Here is a 21,373-nt window from a genome sequence, read left to right as displayed (position 1 = left end):
TCAAAATGCCAAACAATTCAAAAAATGTGTTACTATTTCGTCTAGCCTCGCTCTCTCTCCCTTTCTCTGACTCTCTCTCTCTCTCTTCGCTCTCTCTCTTTCTCTCCTGCTCTTTGTTGGTTGTATCAAAAGGCATGTTGGCTAAATATGTTGCGCTTTTGTTTGCCCCGCTGAATGTGTTGCGGAATTATTTTGCACCACGCTTTGCTCTGTTAATAATTCAAAAGGGCAGCTGCCACTGCCACATCTACTTGCCACTGCCACTGCTACTGCCACTGTTACAGCTACAGTTGCTGCCACTGGCTGCGGCTTTTACAGCGCACTCTAAATGCCTGCGGCGTGGCTGCCTGGCTGCCAGACTAAGCATCTTTTATGTTTTATTAGCTTGTCTAATTGAAATATGCACGTTATGTGTAGCTCATGAAAAATGGCCGCGTTCTAAGCAAAAATTCACTTCATTAGAAGGTCATTTAGCAGCGCGCATGTTTCAGAATAATTAACTCAAATGTAACTGATGTCTGCTACCACAGAAAAGAAAAATCCCGCATTTTAGCACCCAAGTAAATTCAGTTACAACTATTTCTTCAAAGAGAACTGAAATGATGTAATATAATCTAGTTAATAAAAATATTATATTCTATTTATTATGTAAAATCCAATTGCTAATAATTGGCATGAATATTCGCAGCTTATGCGCTTAAAGGGATTTCGCCCCAAATACATTTAATTTGCGAATGTTGAGCGTTCGATAAGCCACGCATTGTGCTCAGCCATTGGAAACTTCCAAACAGCTTTTTGCTGTCACTCAGTCAATAAAACAATCAGATTATACAGCTTCAACTTCTGGAATCAATAACATTTAATAATAAAATATATATAGTATAAAGCGTGAAATTTATTCAAACTCACGACTGCAAGACAGTCAACTGTTGCTCCAGTTGAGATATGTTGTCATTGCTGTTGCTGGCACAAGAATTAGATGAACTCGACGCACGCTTGGCGGCACATTGATAGACATAATTGGCCAGGGTCACCGCAGGAGATGCTGCTGCCGCTGCTGCTGCTTGGATTGTTGCATTGCCAATGCCATTGAGCTGCTGGGACGCTGCCACATTGCTGTCAGTTGCCGGCCGCAAAGTTGTTGGTCGATTGCAGCTGCCAGTCTCAGCAGCAGCAGCAGCATCAGCAGGAGCCACCAAGCCGGTGGGATGCCGCGGCTGCCACATGTGGCGTGTTCTACTGCCGCTGTTCGCCTTCGCTGCCCTCGGCATCTCTCTAAGGCAATAAGCGCCAATTTCGCATACTGCTGAGTGAAACACACACACACACAACTATTGAGCTGACTATGCGATGCAGTTGTTTGCTTGCTTGCACTTACCCAAACAGTTGCTGATGATCACCCACCAGCTGCAGAATATCATCAGGTTTAGTTTGAAATTCAACTTCATGATGAGCTCGATTTCGGATACTTTTGTGAATTGTTTGAGTAGTCGTAAATGTCGTCTGATTATTTCAAAGGCTACTTCAAACAATTTGTTCTTGCTTTTTGCTACTTGCCAAAAACTTTTTGCTCTGATCAAATTTGTTGCAAGTTTTGTCAAAACAACTTGCTACGCTTGTGAATTTTATTTTCGTTGTTTTCGGTTCTTCTTGTTGTTGTTGCAGCTCAAGTAAATCCATTTAAATTGACGCATTGACAATTGTTTTACCAATTTTATTCTACTTGTTTTTCGACAGTTGTCCGAGTTGCATCGAGTGTCACAAGTTTTCCAACGCCACTTCAGTGTTTATCTTACTCTAAAAGTGGGTTCTATGCACTTTAAGGATTGGCTGAAGCAGTTTTAGTGGCAGTTCAAGTAGTTTAAGAAAGTATTTGCGGAGATATCGCGTTGCATTTCAATGTGTTAGAAAAAAGAAACAACTGCGTGTAAAGTGTATTTATTATTCGTCCGTTAGTTAAGCTCGTTTCTTGAGGTATTTTGTTGGTTTTTATTTTATTTTTTTTGTGTGTATTCGGTACTCAAGCGTTTTGACAAGTGCTGCCTGCAAATTTTGTGCTATTGTTGCAGCTGACTGGCATTTGGCTTAAAGTTTCGCCTTGGGTTTACTTAAGGTTTCCGCTTGCCCTTTCTTTTTGCTCGTTCTTTGGGTTCCTTGGGATGGGAGCATCTTTCTCTATTTGCTGCTTTGCATAGCCAGCTAGTTTATCAAAACAATTTCAAGTTGAAGTGCGGCTGCAAAAACAATGCGCTCCGGGCATCGATTTTCTAAAGCGAATGGGGCCGCGTCCCACAAGACACAGCAACTGAAGCGTTGAGGGTGTAAGGAAAACAACTCAATGCATGGCACTTAAGCAGCTCAAACAACAACAGCATCGACATCGACAACGACAACGACTACGACAACGATGTGCCACTTGAATTGCATTGGGTTGAAGGTGTAGAAACTTTCATGACAGCAGAATGCAATTTGTGTGCGGAGCAAAGTTTATGCAGCATTTACTTGCCACCGTCTGTTGCCACCGATTGTCGAGCACTCGCACTTGCACTTGCGCTCGCTCTCGCATTCGAACGTATTTGTGCAATCAGTCAAAGCCAGTCGAAAGTGCTAGCTGTTGGCTGCGGGCTGCTGGCTGCTCTATAGTCATTCTACGCCAAGGAGCTTAAGAACTATTCATATGGTGTTATGGTCTTGATCCACTTTATTCATAACAGAACTCAACTAGCCGAGCCGTGCATTGGCTAATGCATTGAAATTTAAACTAAGTGCATACAGTTTACCCATTCTAATTATGCATTGGCAAACAGTAGCAACACAGACTGTAAATATATTGTACAACACCTAAACACATACGTGTGTGTGCTCAACGAGGTTGGTGCTTAAAAGTTGCCAATAAAGTGGGACTATTAAATGGAATGAATTAGCTATTAAATAAAATATAAATGTACGTATTGGTATTTATATTCAAAAATACTAAATCATTCCGAGGGCTATATTTGGTATATCTATATACCATTGCATTGAAAATATTCCATATAGTATAAAATATACTATATTGTCAACCTAGCGCATTGATATAGTTTTTATTATTTTCACTTATCCATTTTATCCATTTTTTTTCTCCAAAATATACCGTATATACAAACATACTAATATATTCCGAATATTATATTTGGTATGTCGATATACTTTTACATTCAAAATATACTATAGAGTATAAAATACACCAGATTGTCAACCAAGTCAACTGCGTCATTGGGATTTTGCCATAGAGAATTGTTTCTTTATTAACTTTTTAATTTTTATCTAATGACAACCAAATATTCAGAAATTATATACTCTAGTTATTTTTATAAGTACCAAGTAGTATATCAAAAAAATGTTCCCAATTTTTCTCTTTTTTTGTTAAGAATTATACACACTTCAAATAACAAACCAATATCTTATTTTTAGTAAAAACTTTTAAATCCAGCCGAAGCATTACCATAACATTTATGCGATTTTTCTGTTTCAAATATTGTGCACATCATAAACTAGGAAACACACACACACAGAGGAAGTCAATAAAAATTTACGCACTTTATGCAATTTGATATCAAAATTTGATTGCTGAATTTGCCATGGCGACCCTCGCACTCGTTCATATCCCAGCGCTAGAATATATCTCAAAGCTAGCTGACTTATCGGGCATCCAGTTCATGCTGTAACGGAAGCAACCATGGCAAACGCTTGGCACGTGCATTTCGTATGATAAATGTTGTCAGTGTCGTTGTCGCTGTCGCTCTTCTTGTTGTTGCTACTGTAACTGTTACTGATGCTGTTGGTGTCGTTGTCATTGTCGTTGTCGCCTTTGCAGTTGCGTTTGCTGATTATGCAGCGCTGCTTATGCCACATTCGCTGCTGTTGCTGTTGCTGCTGCTGCTGCCTCAGTTAGTTATGCCAGAGCGCAATGTGGATGCCAAAAACTTGCCGCGACTTCCTTTTTCGCCTAGGTATCTTTTTATTGCACTCGTGAGCGCAAAAATAAACCACAAAATGTAAGAGAGGCAGCAACGTTGCTCAGGTGTGTGGAGAGAAAGAGAAAGAGAGAGAGAGACAAAGTGGGGAAAAGGAGATCAGTTGAATTGGTAGTCGTCTGTCTTTATCTTCTACTCCACGTTTAGTTTTGTATGCGGCGTCAGGTTTCGTTGTGTGTTAAATTTACGCTGACATGCGCTAACTAGCTGTATGTGTTTGCCTGTCTGTGTGTGTGTGTGTGTGTGTGAGTGCCGCACGTTGCCGTTGTAACTTGCAACTTAAATGCGCACGTGACGCTGCCTGCGTTGCTTTATTGCATGCACGGGCGAAAATTAACAAAGTTCCACTTTTTTCCCTCTTTTTGTTCTACCGCAAGCGAGTCGGTGACACACTTTTTGGGGATGGACGAAAAACGCATTAAGATGTTTAAGTTGCACACGTTTGACGAAGACAGGGCAACATTACGCATACGCCGCATTGGACGCAAACTGCAATCAGCAAAGCAGCAGCTCAAGCAGCTCAACCAAATACGCATTACTCCTCAATGCAGACGACAATCAATCGAAGACTGACAGCTTTCAAGGACAACATGGAAAATTGCACGAGATGCCTCAATTGCAGCGAAGCATTTTGCCAACTTCAAATCGAAATTTGCGCATACAAAATATATACTCTATGTGCAAGGAGAAAAAAAATATGATGATGGTAAAAATGAAGCAAGAAAATGTTCGTTGGCGCCAACAGGGTCGCGTCAACATTGGAATTATAATCAGAAAACTGCGCGCAAACAGAAATTGAAAGTCAACAGCAGCAAGCAAGAGAAAGTGGGTTGAAGAAGATGCGGGGAAAGGTGGTGAAGGTGGCATCAAGGATATCGAAATCAAATCACAGCATCGTCAAATGCATTTAAATCTGTTTGCATTGCATTCCTTTAGCTATGTGGCTCATGCTCCCGCCATCCCGCTGCTCCGACTGCTGCTGTTGTTGGCACTCCTTTGGCTCCATTCAACTGTCTCCTTCGACTGTCTCCTGTCTCCCGTCGACAGTCTTCCGCTGTCATGTCGTTGTCGTAGTTCTCGCCTCGCTGCACTTTGCGTGCGCCTTGGCATGTGTCTCTTAATTTTTCAGCTTGCACATCTCCCCCGAGATGTCCCTCTGTCAAAGTTGCTGCCTCCGTTGTCATTGCAGTTGTTTGCATGTCTGGGATAGGGAAATTGATTTTTATCGCCTTGGGACATGCGTTTGACTGACACACTCACACACACCAACACACACACACGCTGCCTTTCAGTTTGTACTTTGACTATTTGTTGCTCCAGCTGTCGTTGTTGCTCTCGTTGTCAAAGAAGTGTCAAAAGTTTTGGCATATCGACAGTGTTGTTGGTTTTCCGCTTCATACACAAACACACCAACTTAATCGTCTTCTATTTGTTTAGTGTAGTTACAAACAAATATTTAAAGCTGTTAATAAAATCGTTTATTGTAATAAAATACTGCCACTTAATAATAAGTAAATATTTTAGTGAAATATTTGTCATGTCTCTGGACTGTAATTAAATAATAACTTTCCTCACCAAGCGCTTTGCAATTTACATGTTATTCAATTTTTGTAATACCACGCAAATAACTGAAAACAAAACTGAGTTTGACATTGTAGAGAAAATATTTAAAAGAGTTCCTTTTATTATATTAATTTACAAACGCCTAAAGGATATTACACCGCTCATATTGTAAAAATGTTAATTTAAATTGCCATTTTTTCGCAAAGTATTTAAATGCGCTTGTCTATTGTCATTCCCAGCAATCTGTTAACAATTCTTTGGCATTTTGCATGCCTCGAGGGGTTTTATTACATTGAAAAATTAATATAGCAAAGATCCCGTGTCGTGTTTCACTTCACACGCTTGTTAATAAATAAATAACATCAATATTTATTCTTCGCACATTTGCCATTTAATAAACAGAAATGAAACCATAATGAATATACAACATCAGCAACAACAAATACGTATACGTAATATATAGCATAAAAAATGAGCAATAAATTGCTGTTACAGTTGAACAACACACACAAATTAATAATGAATATGTTTCGCGAATACATCAATTGTTGCGCTCAATTGTTATTTAACAGAAATCAAACAAAACGTGAAGAATTTAAATGGAACACTTTATTTTTATTTACCTAGCATTATTAATACACAATAATTAATTCATTAATGTGCATAAAATGCATAAATAATTGCATGCGCATTTTATACTTATGCTGCTGCCAATACACATAACAAGTATACGCATATAACCCATACGCCCCATGTCACTTCAAAAGCAATTTTTAAATGAACCCGCAAACTTTTGACGTAATTTGAAACTGAAGTGAACTTGCTTCACCTTCGATTTGTTTAATTAAAGTTTCGTTTAATGGCAAAGCCAACGAAACAGTTTTTACGTGCACATGAGACTCAACCACCTTTTTCAATCCACCCGCGTTCCCCCACGTAACCCTTTTAATTGAACATTTTTAATTTATGCATAATAAAAACTGATTTACCGCTCGAAAGAAAACTCGAAAAAAAAGTTCAACTTTAACTTTGATGCTTTTTATGACTGACCCAAAAAATGATGAACCATAAAAGCGCACAAGGTGTGTCTGTGTGTGTGTGTGTGTGAGACTGTGTGTGTGCACGTTCGAGTGTATGTGTGTAAGGGAGTATGTGTATTTGGCAAGAGAATAGACACCAAAGCTAAGGTAAAGTTTCAGAGCGTGGCGCAACTTTTGGATTTTAGTGCCGGCCGTTTGGTCTATTTTATAGTATTTAAGTGGCCATGAATTTCCCATCCAGTGAGCAGCCCATCCGTACAGACAGTAGAGCAGCTTCAATTGAACCTCTGGCCCGGGGGCACAGGCTGCCAGGAACATGTGCACGTGGCTTCAAGTGGCTCTGGCCCCGAAATAACAGCCAGCAAACTAAGGTAAGGCGCCACGTGCCCCACAGACACTACTTCTGTGGTTACTCCTGGTGCTGTTGTTGTTGGTGCTGCTGCTGTTGCCGTTGAGTCAACGGTTGTGGTGGCGCTGGCTGTTGCGGTCAGTTTTGGTTTGGTTTTCAATTGGCTGGTTTTGCTCACCACCTGCAGCAGGTTAGAACTGATATTGTAGGCAACGCATTTCGTACTCGAACTCGCACACTCGCAGCTGTGTAGCAAGTGTCTATTTCAAATTGTTTTAGTTGCAATTTCTAAACTTTAAGTTGGTTTAAGTGCACCTGCTAATTGGCAAGAGATTCCATTTCATATTTATTGTGTAGATATTCGAGACTAGGTAGTTGAAAAAAAACTTATAGTTTATCTCTGCTTTTGTGCAAAATTCTCCTAAACTCTGAGAGCCGATTAAATCGTTGCTTGTTTTATTCTAAATATTTTTAGCCAAGAGAATTTGCATATAGCAAATATTTTGCTGGCAACTGAAACTATTTTTATTTAACAAATGTGAGAAAAATAAAGATTGCGTTGTAAAAATAAAGATTTCATTTGCAGCTCTCTCATCTGATATGATAAACTGCTTGCCTAAATTCAAATAAATGTTTATTGAGTTTAAAAGGAGAGTTTAAGTCACTTTAATTCCCCAGCTGCAAGAATGTCAATTCTCGTTCTAGCAATTGAAATATACATATGTATTGCTGAACAGACATAACACATAATAATGTTGACATCGACAAAGAGTAAGTTGTGTTCGCTCAAGTGCCTAATTTTTCATTCGATTACAAATGATGCAAAAGTAGCACTCACAACAATGCATCACTTTGGGGACCTGCCGATGATGCAGTTCGGAGTTGTGGATCACGAATTGGTATTGGAATGCATGAAGCTGACTCGAGTCGAGAGTAGCCTGTGTACAGCAGCCATTTTGCATCGTATTGCGAGCCTGACAAGTGCTACGAGATGACGAAGATGCATGACTGGCAACACACAGCAAAAGAAGAGATGGAAATGGGAGGCATGTGGCAGTGACAACAAGTCGAGAGAAATTGTAACTGAAAGACACACACACACCCCCACACACACATACATATAGAGGAATATAGCGTGTCCTGCATGCAAGTGCAGCGTGTATGTGAGTTTGTATCCTGGTAGTCACTATGGGTATGGTTTGCTGGCATCCTGGGCAGCTGCATCTGTTTGTTTGGGATTTTCACATTTGCTTGTTACACTGCGACTGACGTTGATGTGACATGCAACACATTAGTCTAATGAAATTTTTTTTCTCTCTCTTTCTCACACTGTTTGCACCATGCCAATCATTGTGGTTGGCTTTGTCAGCTGAATTGTGGCTGCTGCTGCTGCTGTTGCTATTACTCCTGCTGAAGTCGAAGAGTGCGCTTATGGCCAAAGCACCTTGGTTTGCCTAAATATTATCAATTTAATAAGCTTTTGAGCATCTACTTAGGACATTATCTCACTTGTTTTAATTATGTTTTTCTTGTCTACCGCATGGCTCATTAAAATGTGTTGCCTACTTTTTGGCTGCCCCAGCAAACATTCAACTTTAATTGCGCCCATAAATATTACGTATACGCTAACTTCAGTTGGGGAATATGCGAGGTCTTAAATAAGGATTTATTATGATTATGTTGAAAGATTATTTTTTCTGAGATTTATTTGCTTGCTTTGTATTTTTGTTGACAATTTTTTATTTTCTCTTCTAAGTAAATTTGATTTTTTTATCATAGAGCATCAGCTATTCATTGCATGTGTTTCTGCTATTGTCTGTTCTAGTCGGGCTTCAATTGGCAGCCACGTGCCGACAGCAGCTTGTGAGCTTAGCTGGCCACCCATTGCGCTGCGCTAGGGAATTAATTTTGCTTTTGAATGGCTTTGTAATTAAAACGCGGACAGCGTTAGGTGCCAAAGGTAAGAGACAGCAGCCAATGTCGATCCCGGAGCATATCACGGTGAAACTTGGTACGGATACTTTGAAGATTTTAGTCGCAATTTTGGCTTCAAGTGGTTCAGCATGAGCCTCGATTGACTAACTGTCACAAAGGCAAACCAGACTGTCAGACTAACTGCCAGACTGACTGAGTGTCTAACTGTCTGAATTGCTGACTTGCTGATGAACTGCAGCTGTCACAAAGAGTTTTCTGGATTTCTTTATGTTCAGCTGCTCTCGCCTCAAATTTCAAAACAACTTGAGCCCCCCACTTTCTATCTCTCTCTCTCTCTCTCTCTTTGTGATTCTGCTGTCTGCTGTCAATTGCTGTCGCCCCAAGGCCCGTCTCCAGAGCTTTTGCTTTGCTCAAGCAATTTGGTTTTGTATTATGCAGAGGAAATACTGTCACTAGAATGGCCTTTCCTTACCTGGCATTGCTTTTGCTTTCGCTTTTCAGTTTGAGTTTGGCTGTTGCTATTGCTGTTGCCATTCCCTTGGCCCATAAATCAACTCAAGTGCCTACGCCCCAGCTGATTTATTTTTACCCCAGCAAAGTCATCCCCAAGAGTGAGGCCAGCTGATATGGAATAAGGTGGAGGGCTAAAGGGCAGGCATTTGCCTAAAATATTTAACCGGCACTTGTGCACAACAATTCCAGTTGCCATTCGTTTGTTGTCCTTGTACTCCTCCTCCTATTCGCTACCTTCATGAAGGAACCGCCTCTTCCTCTCGCATTTCGTATTTTTAGGTACTTTTATTAAATTCTCAAGTGGCATTCGGCAAGGCGAATTTCCACTGCTCGTGGTGTGTTTTCTTTGCTATTTTCCAGCCAAAAAGTTTCTTTGTCAATTTCCCGTATAATGCACAATAATAATACGAAAAAGTTAAGGAAGAACACACAGCTCTCGAGTTGAACTTGAATTCCGAGGGGTTACACTGGGGCAGGAGCAGAACGCTATGCAGCAGCAGCAGAAGCAGTAACAACAACAATTTGTGGCAAGTGATTACCTTAGGCATTTTGCGGCTCGCAAATTGCGCAGAGCTCAAGGGGATGCCATGGCGCCTCTTATGTTGCTGTTGTTTCTGTTTCTGTTTGCTCCTCCACCTCCACCTCCGTCTCCACCTTCAACCATCTTCTTCTCCGTCTTCGTCTGCTTCTCCTTCTATTATTTGCTGTAGTTAAGACCAGGCACTGGAACCTGCTAAAAGATCAGCATCAGCATCAACATTTCCCACAGGCGAACAGCAAAATTTAATTTTTAATTTCGTTTCGCATAATAAAAATGCTATCACAGACAGTGCCATCAGAGAATGGGGAGCACAGCACAGAAGAGCACGTGTTTTCTATCCAACAGTTAGCCACAACAATCAACGAGAATGGACATTTAACAGCCAGCCAGCTACTTTTGTTGAATTTTTAAATTTTCATTTACCCACACTAATCGGCAAATCTTACACAAATGTCTTATAAATAATGTTTACTAATGGAAAATCTTCTTATTTGCTATAGGTATAAACAGAGCTTCTACATAAAGTCAAACAAAAGTAAACCAAAAACTACTTATGAAAATTAATAGTCAGTAGCAAAAACACATCTAGAAGCAGGAGTAATTCAAATATTTATGTTATAAGAATTTAAATCAATATGGTTATCTTTAGTTATAAGTTGAAACACAGCTTTCAGAAAAGAAAATCTAATGTTAAATATGTAAATATGCAACAAAAGCAAACACAATGTTGAAAAAATACCAAAATAATATACCGCAGAAATATTGAAATTATATAAAAAGCTAATGATTACTACATTAAAAATATACCAAAGAGTGAAAGAAATATCAGAATGTCAGCCAAAGTAACTACGACCCGTAGCAATTAGGCGTTTTTCCCATAAAAATAATTTCTTAAATAACTTCTACATTTTTTATCTGATTGCAACAAATTTTTCAGAAATCTTTAATACTGTAGTTACTATAATATTTGTTGTTGTTATTTGAATTTTATCGATGCGGCAGGGGCGTGGCAAAAATTTGAAACAAAGTTGATCTGCATGCTGTCCAAAATGATGTCTCTTTGTCTTATTGTCTCTGAGATCCAGATACGGATGGATAGACGGACATGGCTGTATCATCATGGCTGTTGACGCAGATCAAGAATATATATATATATACATTATGGGGTCGCAGAAGCCTTCTTCTGCCTGTTACACACATTTCATAGAGGCACAAATTGGTAATACTCTACTCTTCTAAAGGTAGCAGGTATACAAACAATAGCCTGAAGCATAAACACACCCAAAATCAGCAGTAATTCAAATGCAATGAAAGTGTGAAGCACCAGTAATAGAAATTCAATTGAATAGCCACGATTTGGTGGTAACTGCAATTAGAATCGAAATTACAACTTGTCGGACAATACAGGGTGCGGCATTTTGCGCTTGTTTAAATGAAAACGCGAGACCGTTGAACTAATTAGAGAAGCTTTTCGTTGCCGCGCTGCTTTTCGCTGTACAAATGTACAAATGCAGGGCAGGGTTTAAGGACACGCCCTAAACTCACACACACACACACACACACACACACACACCGGATGATGCTAATGAGATTTTGATAGAAATTTGACGTGGAGTGTGTCAGAGACTGATGACAGCTGCAAATTGTTGACAGTTTTGTGTGATTATAACACACAAGGAAAAGTGTGAATACGACGCGCATGAGAGAAAAAAAATGCAAGAAAAGGAAAGATGACAGCTTGAGAATGGGGAATTGAGGGAAAGAGCGAAAGAGGGAGGGAGCAAAAGTCATTTGACAAAGTGCATAATTTATGAAGCAACTACATTGTTGCAAGAAGCTTGCATGCAAATGAGCTTAACAAAGAGCGACACCTGGCAGCTTGTTGATTGAATGCCTTCACCAGACATGTGCACCGACATGCTCAAGATGCCAGCAGCCAGCAACAATAGCTGAAGCTCCAACTGAAACTGAAACTGAAACAATTTTAACTTAATTTTTGACTTAATAAATATCTCGGTGCTGACTACAAAAAGCTTCTCTGTTGTTCATATTACTTTGGGAAATTGTTGCAGCTACTTTGGCAAAATAACATAAATTTCCGCTTCACATAAAAAGACAGACGAAGAGCGAGCGAGAGAAAAATATTCTATTCGCTTTCTTGTCTTCATTTTTTTTTTTTTTGCATCACTTTGCTTATAATGTGTTTCTCTTTGCAACAACTGCCGTTGACTGACACAGTTGATTTTTTTTCTGTTGTAGTTGCTGCTGATGCTGCTGCTGTTGCCAACTGTTACTGTTGTTGGCCAAGTTGCATGAACTGTGCTCACTTTGGCGCTTGTCTTGGCTGAAAGTCTTGGCTGGTTGTTGCTGCAGCACCTCCGGCGCCGAGCGCATTGAAATAAATCTGAGCCGAGCTCAGTTTAGTGCAAACTTTGGCAAGCAATCGCAGTCGGTGGCATGCGGCATGTGGCATACAGCCTGTCTATCGCCCTTTCCCCATTCTATCCCTTTTCCTTTGCTGAGGCAAAGTGTTATTTACCTTTTCTCTTTGTTGCCCAGGTAGAGAGACGCCTTGGGACAGACTCCAAGAAAAGTTCCACTGAAGTTCCACAGTGCACTGACTCTGTCTATAATTCCCATTACAATGCGAGCGACTCTCCAAGGCCGAAGTTACTCAATGTTTACGTTGCATAATTAAACTATTATCAAACGCAACGGTTGCAAGTGCAAAAATGAAAACAAATTTCACTTGAGTTGATTTGTGGCACATTGAAAGCCTTCTGAAGTAATTTATTTTGTTTGTTTAACATCTAAAAATATTAACACGCTTTGAAATTACTCTCACCTTAAATGTGCCTGCAAAAAATAAACAATTAATTTAGAAGTGATTTACAATTTAGCTGTCACAAATTTATTAACACACATTTGATAATTACGTTTTGTATTTAATTATTTACTATGCACTTTTTTACCCGGACATGTAAACCATTTATTCATTATTTAATAGCTTATTTAGTTGTTCATATTCACAGCCATTATAATGCAATTATTTACTGTACATTTGTTGTCAGATTTATTATTTATTTTCGATAATTATTTATTAATAAGCAATCATTAATTATTTATTTAATTCATAACCCAGAACATTGAATATTATATTCAATGTAATTACCCATGCCCAAACATTTTTAGAACTAACTTTAATGCTGCTTATCAATCAATATTGATGCTCTGTATCCATAACCTTTAATCAGGCTAATAGCAGTGACAAGAATAACAACAAGCGCTGGCATCGTTAACATCATCAACAACACGGCACAACAAAACAGGAACCGAAACAGTAGCAAGAACAATAATTAATCTCGGGGTAATGTAATAACCGTCATTAAACTAAACAAACAGAATACACCGACATCGACATCGACATTTGCCATTTGCCGTTACGCATAAATTTCAATATGTCTGGCAACTGTTTTCCCCTCCCACTCCCCCACTCATGTTTTGTCTTCCCTTCAGTTTTAACCAGCAGGTTGGCTATGTTTCCAATTGGCTGGCCTGATAGCGTATATTTCCCCGATCCTTGCTGTGTTGTGGGAGTTGTACTCAGTAAATAATATAGTCGAGCCAATGTTAAATGATACGAAATTAATGCGCAAATATCAGCGGAATAACCGTATAACAACAGGACAACAATGTTGCTATGATGAGGCGTGGGACATGCCGCATTTTCCCAATGAAACAGGCCAGGTGAAATGTTAATGGCATTGTAAGTCTACGGTGGGTCCATTTATGACTGCTGTGCGTATACTTAATTTGTGATAGATATTACCTGCCCAACCCCTTTTCTCCGGGCATAATCGAGAGTTGTGCCTAATGTTCTACGAAAATACAAAGCACACCCACAGTTCTTGACTTAAGTCAGCTTGAGGAGAGAACTAGGCAAATTTGATTCTTTGCCTTGAATTTTATGTGTTGGCTGTCACGCCCACAAGACCAAACAATTGGCGCCAGTTTGCTTGAATTTTTATCGTAACTCGTATATAAGTATGCCACAATTTGAGGCAAGAACATACACAAACAAACACACACACACGAACACACAGTTGGGTCTCATTTTTCGGCCGAAATTTTTATTGTCCAGCAAAAAGCGAGGAAATACGCATGAAATTAGATTTGCTTCATCGAATTGATTTCATTTGTTTTGATTTGTTTCCGAAAATACGCAAATTGGATACGAAACCAAAAACCCAACAGCCACACTCTAACACACAGCACACACAACGCACACGAATAGAAGCATTCAAACATTATGGCAGCATTGCCATTGCTGAAATGAATACATTTTGGTCAAACTGTTGAGATTCAAGCATTGTCGTAGTCGTTGTCGTTCTTGTTTGTCGGATTGCGGGGCCCTCGGTGGGAAGGGCGTTGACGAGGGGGCGTTGCGGTTTATGTTGATACTGTTGACTGACAAGGAGGCAACACCTCTCTTCTACTCCTTCTCCCTCGCCCATCCGAAAAACCCGAAAAACCATCTCCAGTCCCTGACTCAACCCAAAACTCACTCTCGTAGTTTAGCCCGGCCTGACTTTTAGTAGTTTTTTGTTCTTGTCGTTGTAGTTGGTTTAAGTGCTGCTACTGCTGCTGCCTTGAGTTGGATTTGAGTTTTGTGCGTTTTGCTGCTGGCAATTGAGCGATCAACACTTGGCAGCTGTGTTGGCATTAAAGTGTCAGCAAATATTTTTGAGGGGGCAGCCAGGCAGGCAGACAAACTCTCTGGCATGCATGTGAAAACAGTGCGGACAAAGTGTTAGTGATTTAGGCCGCATGCGGCTTAATCTGCCACGCGTTAAGCCGTCTCTGGCCAACACAACAAGGCCAAAACAAAAGTTGCCTCTCAATCAAATGGCAAATCCAATCGTTTCTAGCACAAGCACAAGCACAACCCTTTTTCGGTTCAGTTCTATGTCTGGGGATTAACAGATCAGAGGCTCAAATGACCCAAGCTATCCTCAAGGGTTTTGCGTTCAATGCTTTTGCAGTAAGTGTTCCCAAGAAACTTTTTCGGGGCCCTCAAGTTATTCAACACATTTCGCTTTCGCATTGCTGTTGATGACCCAATTAATGGCTTTTCAAAAATTTATTTATTGTCATTTCTCGCGCCAAACTTTATGACAAAACCGAAATAAAAAAAAAAGAAAATAACAAAACGAAAGAAAAGCTAACAAAACTTTAAAAACCAAATATTTATTTTTATTTTTTTGTCGCAAAACAAACCCAAAACTAATCATTATTGAAAGCGTGTGTAGAAAACTTTTATGCCATCGCCCCTTGTCGTTGTCGCACAAGCTGGCGAAAAAGTCGAGTGAAAACTGTGAACGCCATAGCATTTCGACAAATTGTTTTATTGTCCTTTTGCGCCCAAAAATATCCCAGCGACGTTAAAGCCTCTCAAAGGATTCCATTGAATGGGTTTCGTTGTCAAAGCAACGCATTTCTATTAATGTGTGGGAAGAGAAGTGACGAGGAAAAAGTATTTTCTAATAAATTGCCATATTGAATAAGCGGATTAAGAGCAAGAGATGGAAAGTTACCAAGTATTGGTTCAAGGATATAGACAACTATCTGTGAATACTGTTGTTCATTATTCTAATGATACAGAATCTCTGCTTTAAAATGAAACTCACACCAATTTGTATAATCAAAGCATGCACATGAATAGCGAGTGGATGAATGGCTGTCAATCACTGAATCGATGATAGATGAATCAAATGCTGATTGATGGATGTGTGGTTAAAAACAAGTTGCAAACTTGTACAGCCAAAGATTGCATATGAATATAGTCTGAAACAGATTTTCCCCTTTAACCTTTGGTAGCTATTTAATAGAGACTTGCTCTCTATTTATTGTGGAAAATCGATAGAAAATAAAATGAAATGCACTTGCTACTGAAGCTGTTGCTTTTGGTGTATCTTGTGGCGCTTCCTTCGGTTGCTGCTCCTCCCGCTGTTCCTTCGTTCTCTGTTTGCCTTCTGACGTGCCTCGGCAGCAGCACAGACCGCCTTGTAGGCAGACTTTTTGATGTTTTCGAGATCTTTGCGCGCGTTTTCAAGCATTTTCTTAAGCGTATCAATGCGATGCTGTGCCGACTCTATAAGCTGCGCCTTCTCCGCCAGCTGCTGTTGGGCACCTGCAGCCGCATTCTTGGCATTCGCCAGATTCTCATGGGCAATCTTGATGATGCTCTGCAGCGCAAGCAGCAATTGATGTGCTTGCTTTGCCGACTGGCAGGCGAAATTTAAATTGTTTTGGCTGGTTGCCACCAAAGCGGTTTCCTGCTGCAATGCCGTCTCCGATACGCAGAGCTCTGACTCAAGTTGCTCCACCATCTGTTGCTTGCATGACAGCGCCGCTTCGGCTGCCTTGGCTGCCGTGTTCGCCTTGTCGGCCAGCTGCTTTTTCACCTGGTGGGCGACCTCGTCTGCTGCACACTGCTGTGTGCCATACGCCTGCTCTGCCTCCTGGGCGGCCTTTTGGGCAATATTTGTGGCTGTTTGCTTTGGATTGTTGCGATTCATCATATCGCAGCCGCCTCTCTCGGCATTGCCATCGTCTCCTATGTCATCCGGTTGATCCATGACATTGAGGCGCGAACGATGATGCAGCGGACCCAGCTGATGAACTGCCCCGGTTGGTGTGAGGATGATGTGCTGGAGTAGCAAAAGTGCCAGGAGTAACGGGTTGAAAGCCTGAGTTAGCTGTGCAATTCGCATAATTACGTGAGCCTTCAAACTTTCTGCAAGTTTTCCTTTTCAGTTGCCGCTCGAACATTTTTACATTTCAAGTAGTTTGCTAAGTCAACTTACAGAGTGGAAAATAAAAATATATAAATGTTGCACGAGCAGTAGGCGAACAGTAATGACGGGAGGGGCAACGTGGAAATACAGCAAAGGCGACGACAGACGCAGGCAGGCTCGGCGCATAACTTTTCCAAGCAATTTAACGGCAACATTTTGAAAGTGGAAGCTCGTCAGCCTTAAGAGCCACATGATACCCTAAGATATGCGTGAAACACTACAGCAAAGCTGAGTTTCGCAGAAACAAATCCAAAAGTATTTTTGCTAAGAGCTGCGCTGAAGTGTCATAAAATGGAAAGTGTATTTAAATTCAACGAGCACGGCTCGAAATTCTTATTTAATGGACCTTTTATGTGTAAAATTATATTGTATTCAGAATAAGTGTGACCAGATGTTACATATTTGAACACTTCACTATCAAAGTGCTCTAATTCCAAGAAATCATAAAACATTTGAATATTGCGCATACGCCCTGTCAATTGTGTAACCAGCGGTGTCGAATTTTGTTCACTTGTATATTATATTCTGAATAAGTGTGACCATCTCTTACATAAACTTTTTACACAATGCAGCGTTAATTCTATGGAATTCTAATTCATTGAAATATTACGTATACGCGTCATTTGTGTTAACAACTGTAGTGAACCTTTTATTTGTGACATTGTATTTTATTCTGAATAAATATGATCAGCCCTTGCGTAACATTATTACACTTTAGTTCTAATTCTGTGAAATCCCAATACATTGAAACATTATGTATACGTCTAGTTAATTGGGTTAAAGTGCTTTTAGCAATTTCTATTTTACAACTATGCGCAGTTATAGACATAAATTCTGGTTTAGCCGGTTAATACAATACATGAAACAGTAAACATTTTACAACATGAAAAGCTCGCCCACATATCATAAACAAAATAAGTTCGGTTCTTCTTCTTTTGGTCAAAACTAATTGGGTCATCAAAGCAACTGCCAGCTTCGGTTGCCTTCCCCTTCAACTGTTGACCAAGTCGTTTTGTCCTTGATAAGCTTTGGGGCATTATCGAAATGGTTGAGCTGGTAACTCCACAAAAGACCCCTAGACGATTGCTCTGTGGGTCGTTTTGTGCGTTGATCTGCTAATCCCAAAAGGGTATTCGTCTTTGCCACACTTTTATGCTGGCTAAGAACTTAGATTTGCCATACGAAAGTCAGTTTTTACGAGCCATAAAGATTTTACGGAAAATGCTACAATTTAAAGAGTAGAAAAAGGTCTTTATGTTAAATATGCTTTACTATCAATTAAAAAGGGGGAATTTTCTCTCTCGAAAATATTCCAAAATATTTAAGTGGAGTTGAATTACTGCAGAAATGGACACTCGACAACCGCAACTGGCAGCAATTCCGAATGCCCTGGCTTTGCCTGGCTCTTGTCCTTGCCCCCAAACGGCACAGACGAAACTTATTCGCTTGCAAGCTGCCTTGTGGCATTTGCACATTTGTCGGGCTACCTCACGACGCCCCACACACCCAGCATGTCCTTGTACGCTCAGCTTGTGCTTGTGCTTCATGTTCAGCCCTATCACCATCCTCAGCCTCATCCTCATCCTCATCCACGTCACTTTCATGCGCCTTTTTGCGTGACCAAGTACATGTGCAGAAGTGTCCCAAATGACACTCCCGAGAGTGGGTGTGAGCCTTGGTCCTGGTGTGGCAAAAAACCGCAAAAAATCGTACACGAAATCGATGTGAATGGAACATTTTGGCGAATGCAACTACTACACTGCAAACGAACTTGCAATGCTCTTTAATTAAACTCCATTTTACCAATAGGCTGTAATTATCTGAAATGGTATCTTAATTGCAATTACTTGCCTTACTTAATGAAGAAAACACAAATGATTTACAGGTAAATTTTCATTAATTTGCAATGTTATGATCTGTCCCTGACCTAGGTTCACAGCCCTTCTATCATGGCCACACTACCGAAACGGCAACAACAATGCTCAGCCACACACAAATTCAATTTCCTCTGCAGTCAGTGGACCATCGAATGGCATCTGTCGTCATCCCAAGCCAGTGCCAGAATCAGAGCTGGGACGACCAGAATGTGAGTATCAGAGGCAAATATTGTAGCAGCTATGTCTATGCTCACCCCTTTTCCTTCCCACCATATGTCTCTTTCGCTCTCTTTCTCTCTCTGGGGGTATATATTATATTTATGCCATTGCAAGTGCTTATTGATGTTGCATCTGAAATTGAAATCTGCACTGTTTTTTGTTACCATTGCCATTGCCATTGCCTTTGCTGTGGCTGTCACTTGGATCGTTTACACTTGAAAATGCATCGATTTCTGTGCCAATGTTTTGAGAACTTTCAATTAAGCAAAGCTGGCATTTCGTTAACCGGGAACGCCATCAGGAAATTTGTAGTGTAATATGCAAAAATGTCATGATACTCCCTAAAGGATCAACAAAAAAAAAGATAAAGGCAGGAACATGTTGTACTGCGCCTGCAGCAGAGTGAACACAGCAAGTTGAGTCGAGAGCCATTGAGCCTCAGGTAAAATTTAATTTTAATGCATAAGTAAATTGAATTTAAGCAACAGGAAAATTGCTCGCAAGCCACAAAGGTGCACCGTCCCAGCTTCAGCTCAGATGTCTGCCACGCCCACGAAGCCTCATCAGCATATGGAGGAGAAGGCAGACGCCGCACAGTGCTCAGTGCTTGGCAAAAGTCTCTCAAGCAAAATTCTCAAAGCAACCGACCACAAAAACCGAAACATGAAATTTACGCAAATATGAGCAAGCGAAGAGAAGAGCACAGGACGCAAGTGAAGCCCAAGTTTGATGACAACGTGCACAAGGTTGATGTTGAAGTTGTGCTCAGACGAAACCAATGATTAGCTTGGAAACATGACGAGACAACTCTTCTTATACTTTCATCGAAACTTTAATTTAAACTGTTGCATTGAACTATTTACAAAATTTGCATAAAAGTGGGTTTGCTTCAAATTTTACTTCTGCGTGATCATATAAACAAACTCCTCATAGTTAATGAGACCATCACCATCAAAATCAGCTTCACGTATCATATCATCGATCTCCTCGTCGGTTAGCTTCTCTCCCAGATTTGTCATAACGAATCGCAGCTCGGCTGGCGAGATGAAACCATCCTCATCCTTGTCAAAGATTTTGAATGCCTCACGAAGTTCCTCATCGGCGTCGCCCTCGTTCGCTTGTTTCGACATTAACGAGCAAAATTCCGCAAAATCTATTTCACCGTCACCATTGAGATCGATTTCATTCACAAGATCCCTTAACTCCGCTTCGGTGGGATTCTGGCCCAACGACTTCATCAGATTGCCCAACTCCCGAGTGCTTATCATGCCGGTCCCAGTTTTATCGAATAGGGAAAACGCCTCCTTGTATTCGGCAATTTGCTCGTCAGTCAAATCTTGAACCATGATTGTGAATGATTATGATTTCTTGTCGGGAGAAATGTAAAAGAGTTTCGATTTTGAGTTTTTTGTCGACTTAAACTATTTTGTGAGTATTTACAGACTGAAGCATTTAATTTGTTATTCGTATCCAAAACTTGAAACTTAAAACTGTCAAATGATCGTCGCCTGCTTTACTTTTCACTCATCATGGCTACGAAATTTCTATAGAGAATATTGCCCTCGGTATTCGAATCGGCATCGAGTATAATCTGATCGACATCATCAGGATCCATGGGATCTCCCATCGTAGACATAATTTGTCGAAATTCATTTTCATGTATATATCCATTATCGTCTTTGTCGAAGACCTGAAATGCCAATATAACCTCATCCTCCGGCGTCATGTCCTTATAACGCTCTGACATCAGATGCAGAAAATCACTGAGATACAATTCATCTGTACTATTGGGATCATATTCATTATAGTATTCCTGCAGTTCATGCTCCAGCGGATTGTGCGCAACTGCATGCATTATATCCTTCAATTGTTTCATAGATATATAGCCTTGATTTTTAGTATCAAACAGTGTAAAGGCTTCCGTTAAATCTGCTTCTTGTTCTGCGGTCAAAGTATGTTCTCGTATTAAGCGTTCTTCTGGTGGTGGAGTGCCATAATCAAAGTCCGTATCCATCGTGAATAGAGTTTAAAGAAAGCTGATGTGGAATAGTGGCAATAGACGGAGGAAGTGTGTTGAATTGAAAGCAGACACTAAAATTTGAAGCTACTTTAAATATTTTAATGAAACAAAAAGCACTGTCGACTATGAGAACATTTTTTATTTACACTATTGTTTAGTATACTATGAGATTATAATCACAATTATCTTTATTGACTTGTAACTGCAATAATCGTCTGACGATTCAGCTTAATGCGCTTAGTGGTATTCCCCATTGTTAAAGGCATATCGAGTACACTTAGTCTGCTGACAATATAGCCCTAAAGTCAAGATGAGTCACCACGAGTAATTGTCATAAGCATGAGCAATCTCAATGCGCACATACCAATGAAGCTAGGCAGAGAAATGTTTACAACGTATGGGGAGTAGACCAACTTTTGTGGTAGACGACGGAGGAGAAGTTG

The 21,373-nt window shown here is 40.2% G+C and overlaps 4 protein-coding genes across 6 annotated transcripts; all 4 read right to left on the bottom strand.

Moving 5' to 3' along the window:
* Positions 1-654: 654 nt before the first annotated feature.
* Positions 655-1,537, bottom strand: LOC117574809 (uncharacterized). 3 transcript variants are annotated; one of them, XM_034258776.2, is made up of 3 exons: positions 1,379-1,530; positions 910-1,306; positions 655-840 (listed from the first exon to the last, which is right to left on the bottom strand). In XM_034258776.2, exons 1-3 carry the CDS (start codon positions 1,446-1,448, stop codon positions 837-839), a joined length of 471 nt encoding a protein of 156 aa, XP_034114667.1. In that variant the 5' UTR covers positions 1,449-1,530; the 3' UTR covers positions 655-836. The 3 variants fall into 3 exon arrangements, with proteins under 3 accessions (XP_034114667.1, XP_034114664.1, XP_034114665.1); XM_034258773.2 differs by having other exon boundaries at positions 656-843; positions 1,379-1,529; XM_034258774.2 differs by having other exon boundaries at positions 660-843; positions 910-1,303; positions 1,379-1,537.
* Positions 1,538-15,902: 14,365 nt separating this feature from the next.
* On the bottom strand, positions 15,903-16,730 carry LOC117574748 (uncharacterized). Its single transcript, XM_034258688.2, has one exon. It carries the CDS (start codon positions 16,728-16,730, stop codon positions 15,903-15,905), a length of 828 nt encoding a protein of 275 aa, XP_034114579.2.
* A 2,990-nt stretch (positions 16,731-19,720) lies between these two features.
* Positions 19,721-20,403, bottom strand: LOC117575601 (calmodulin-related protein 97A). The gene has a single exon (XM_034259870.2). It carries the CDS (start codon positions 20,254-20,256, stop codon positions 19,807-19,809), a length of 450 nt encoding a protein of 149 aa, XP_034115761.1. The 5' UTR covers positions 20,257-20,403; the 3' UTR covers positions 19,721-19,806.
* A 20-nt stretch (positions 20,404-20,423) lies between these two features.
* On the bottom strand, positions 20,424-20,983 carry LOC117575600 (uncharacterized). Its single transcript, XM_034259868.2, has one exon. The coding sequence runs from the start codon at positions 20,922-20,924 to the stop codon at positions 20,424-20,426; it is 501 nt and encodes a 166-aa protein (XP_034115759.1). The 5' UTR covers positions 20,925-20,983.
* Between the last annotated feature and the right edge of the window lie 390 nt (positions 20,984-21,373).

The sequence above is a fragment of the Drosophila albomicans genome, chromosome 2R (assembly GCF_009650485.2).
Source record: "Drosophila albomicans strain 15112-1751.03 chromosome 2R, ASM965048v2, whole genome shotgun sequence".
Lineage (NCBI taxonomy): Eukaryota > Metazoa > Arthropoda > Insecta > Diptera > Drosophilidae > Drosophila > Drosophila albomicans.
The sequence above is the reverse complement of the archived record's forward strand: the minus strand, read 5'-3'. Positions and strand labels throughout refer to the sequence as shown.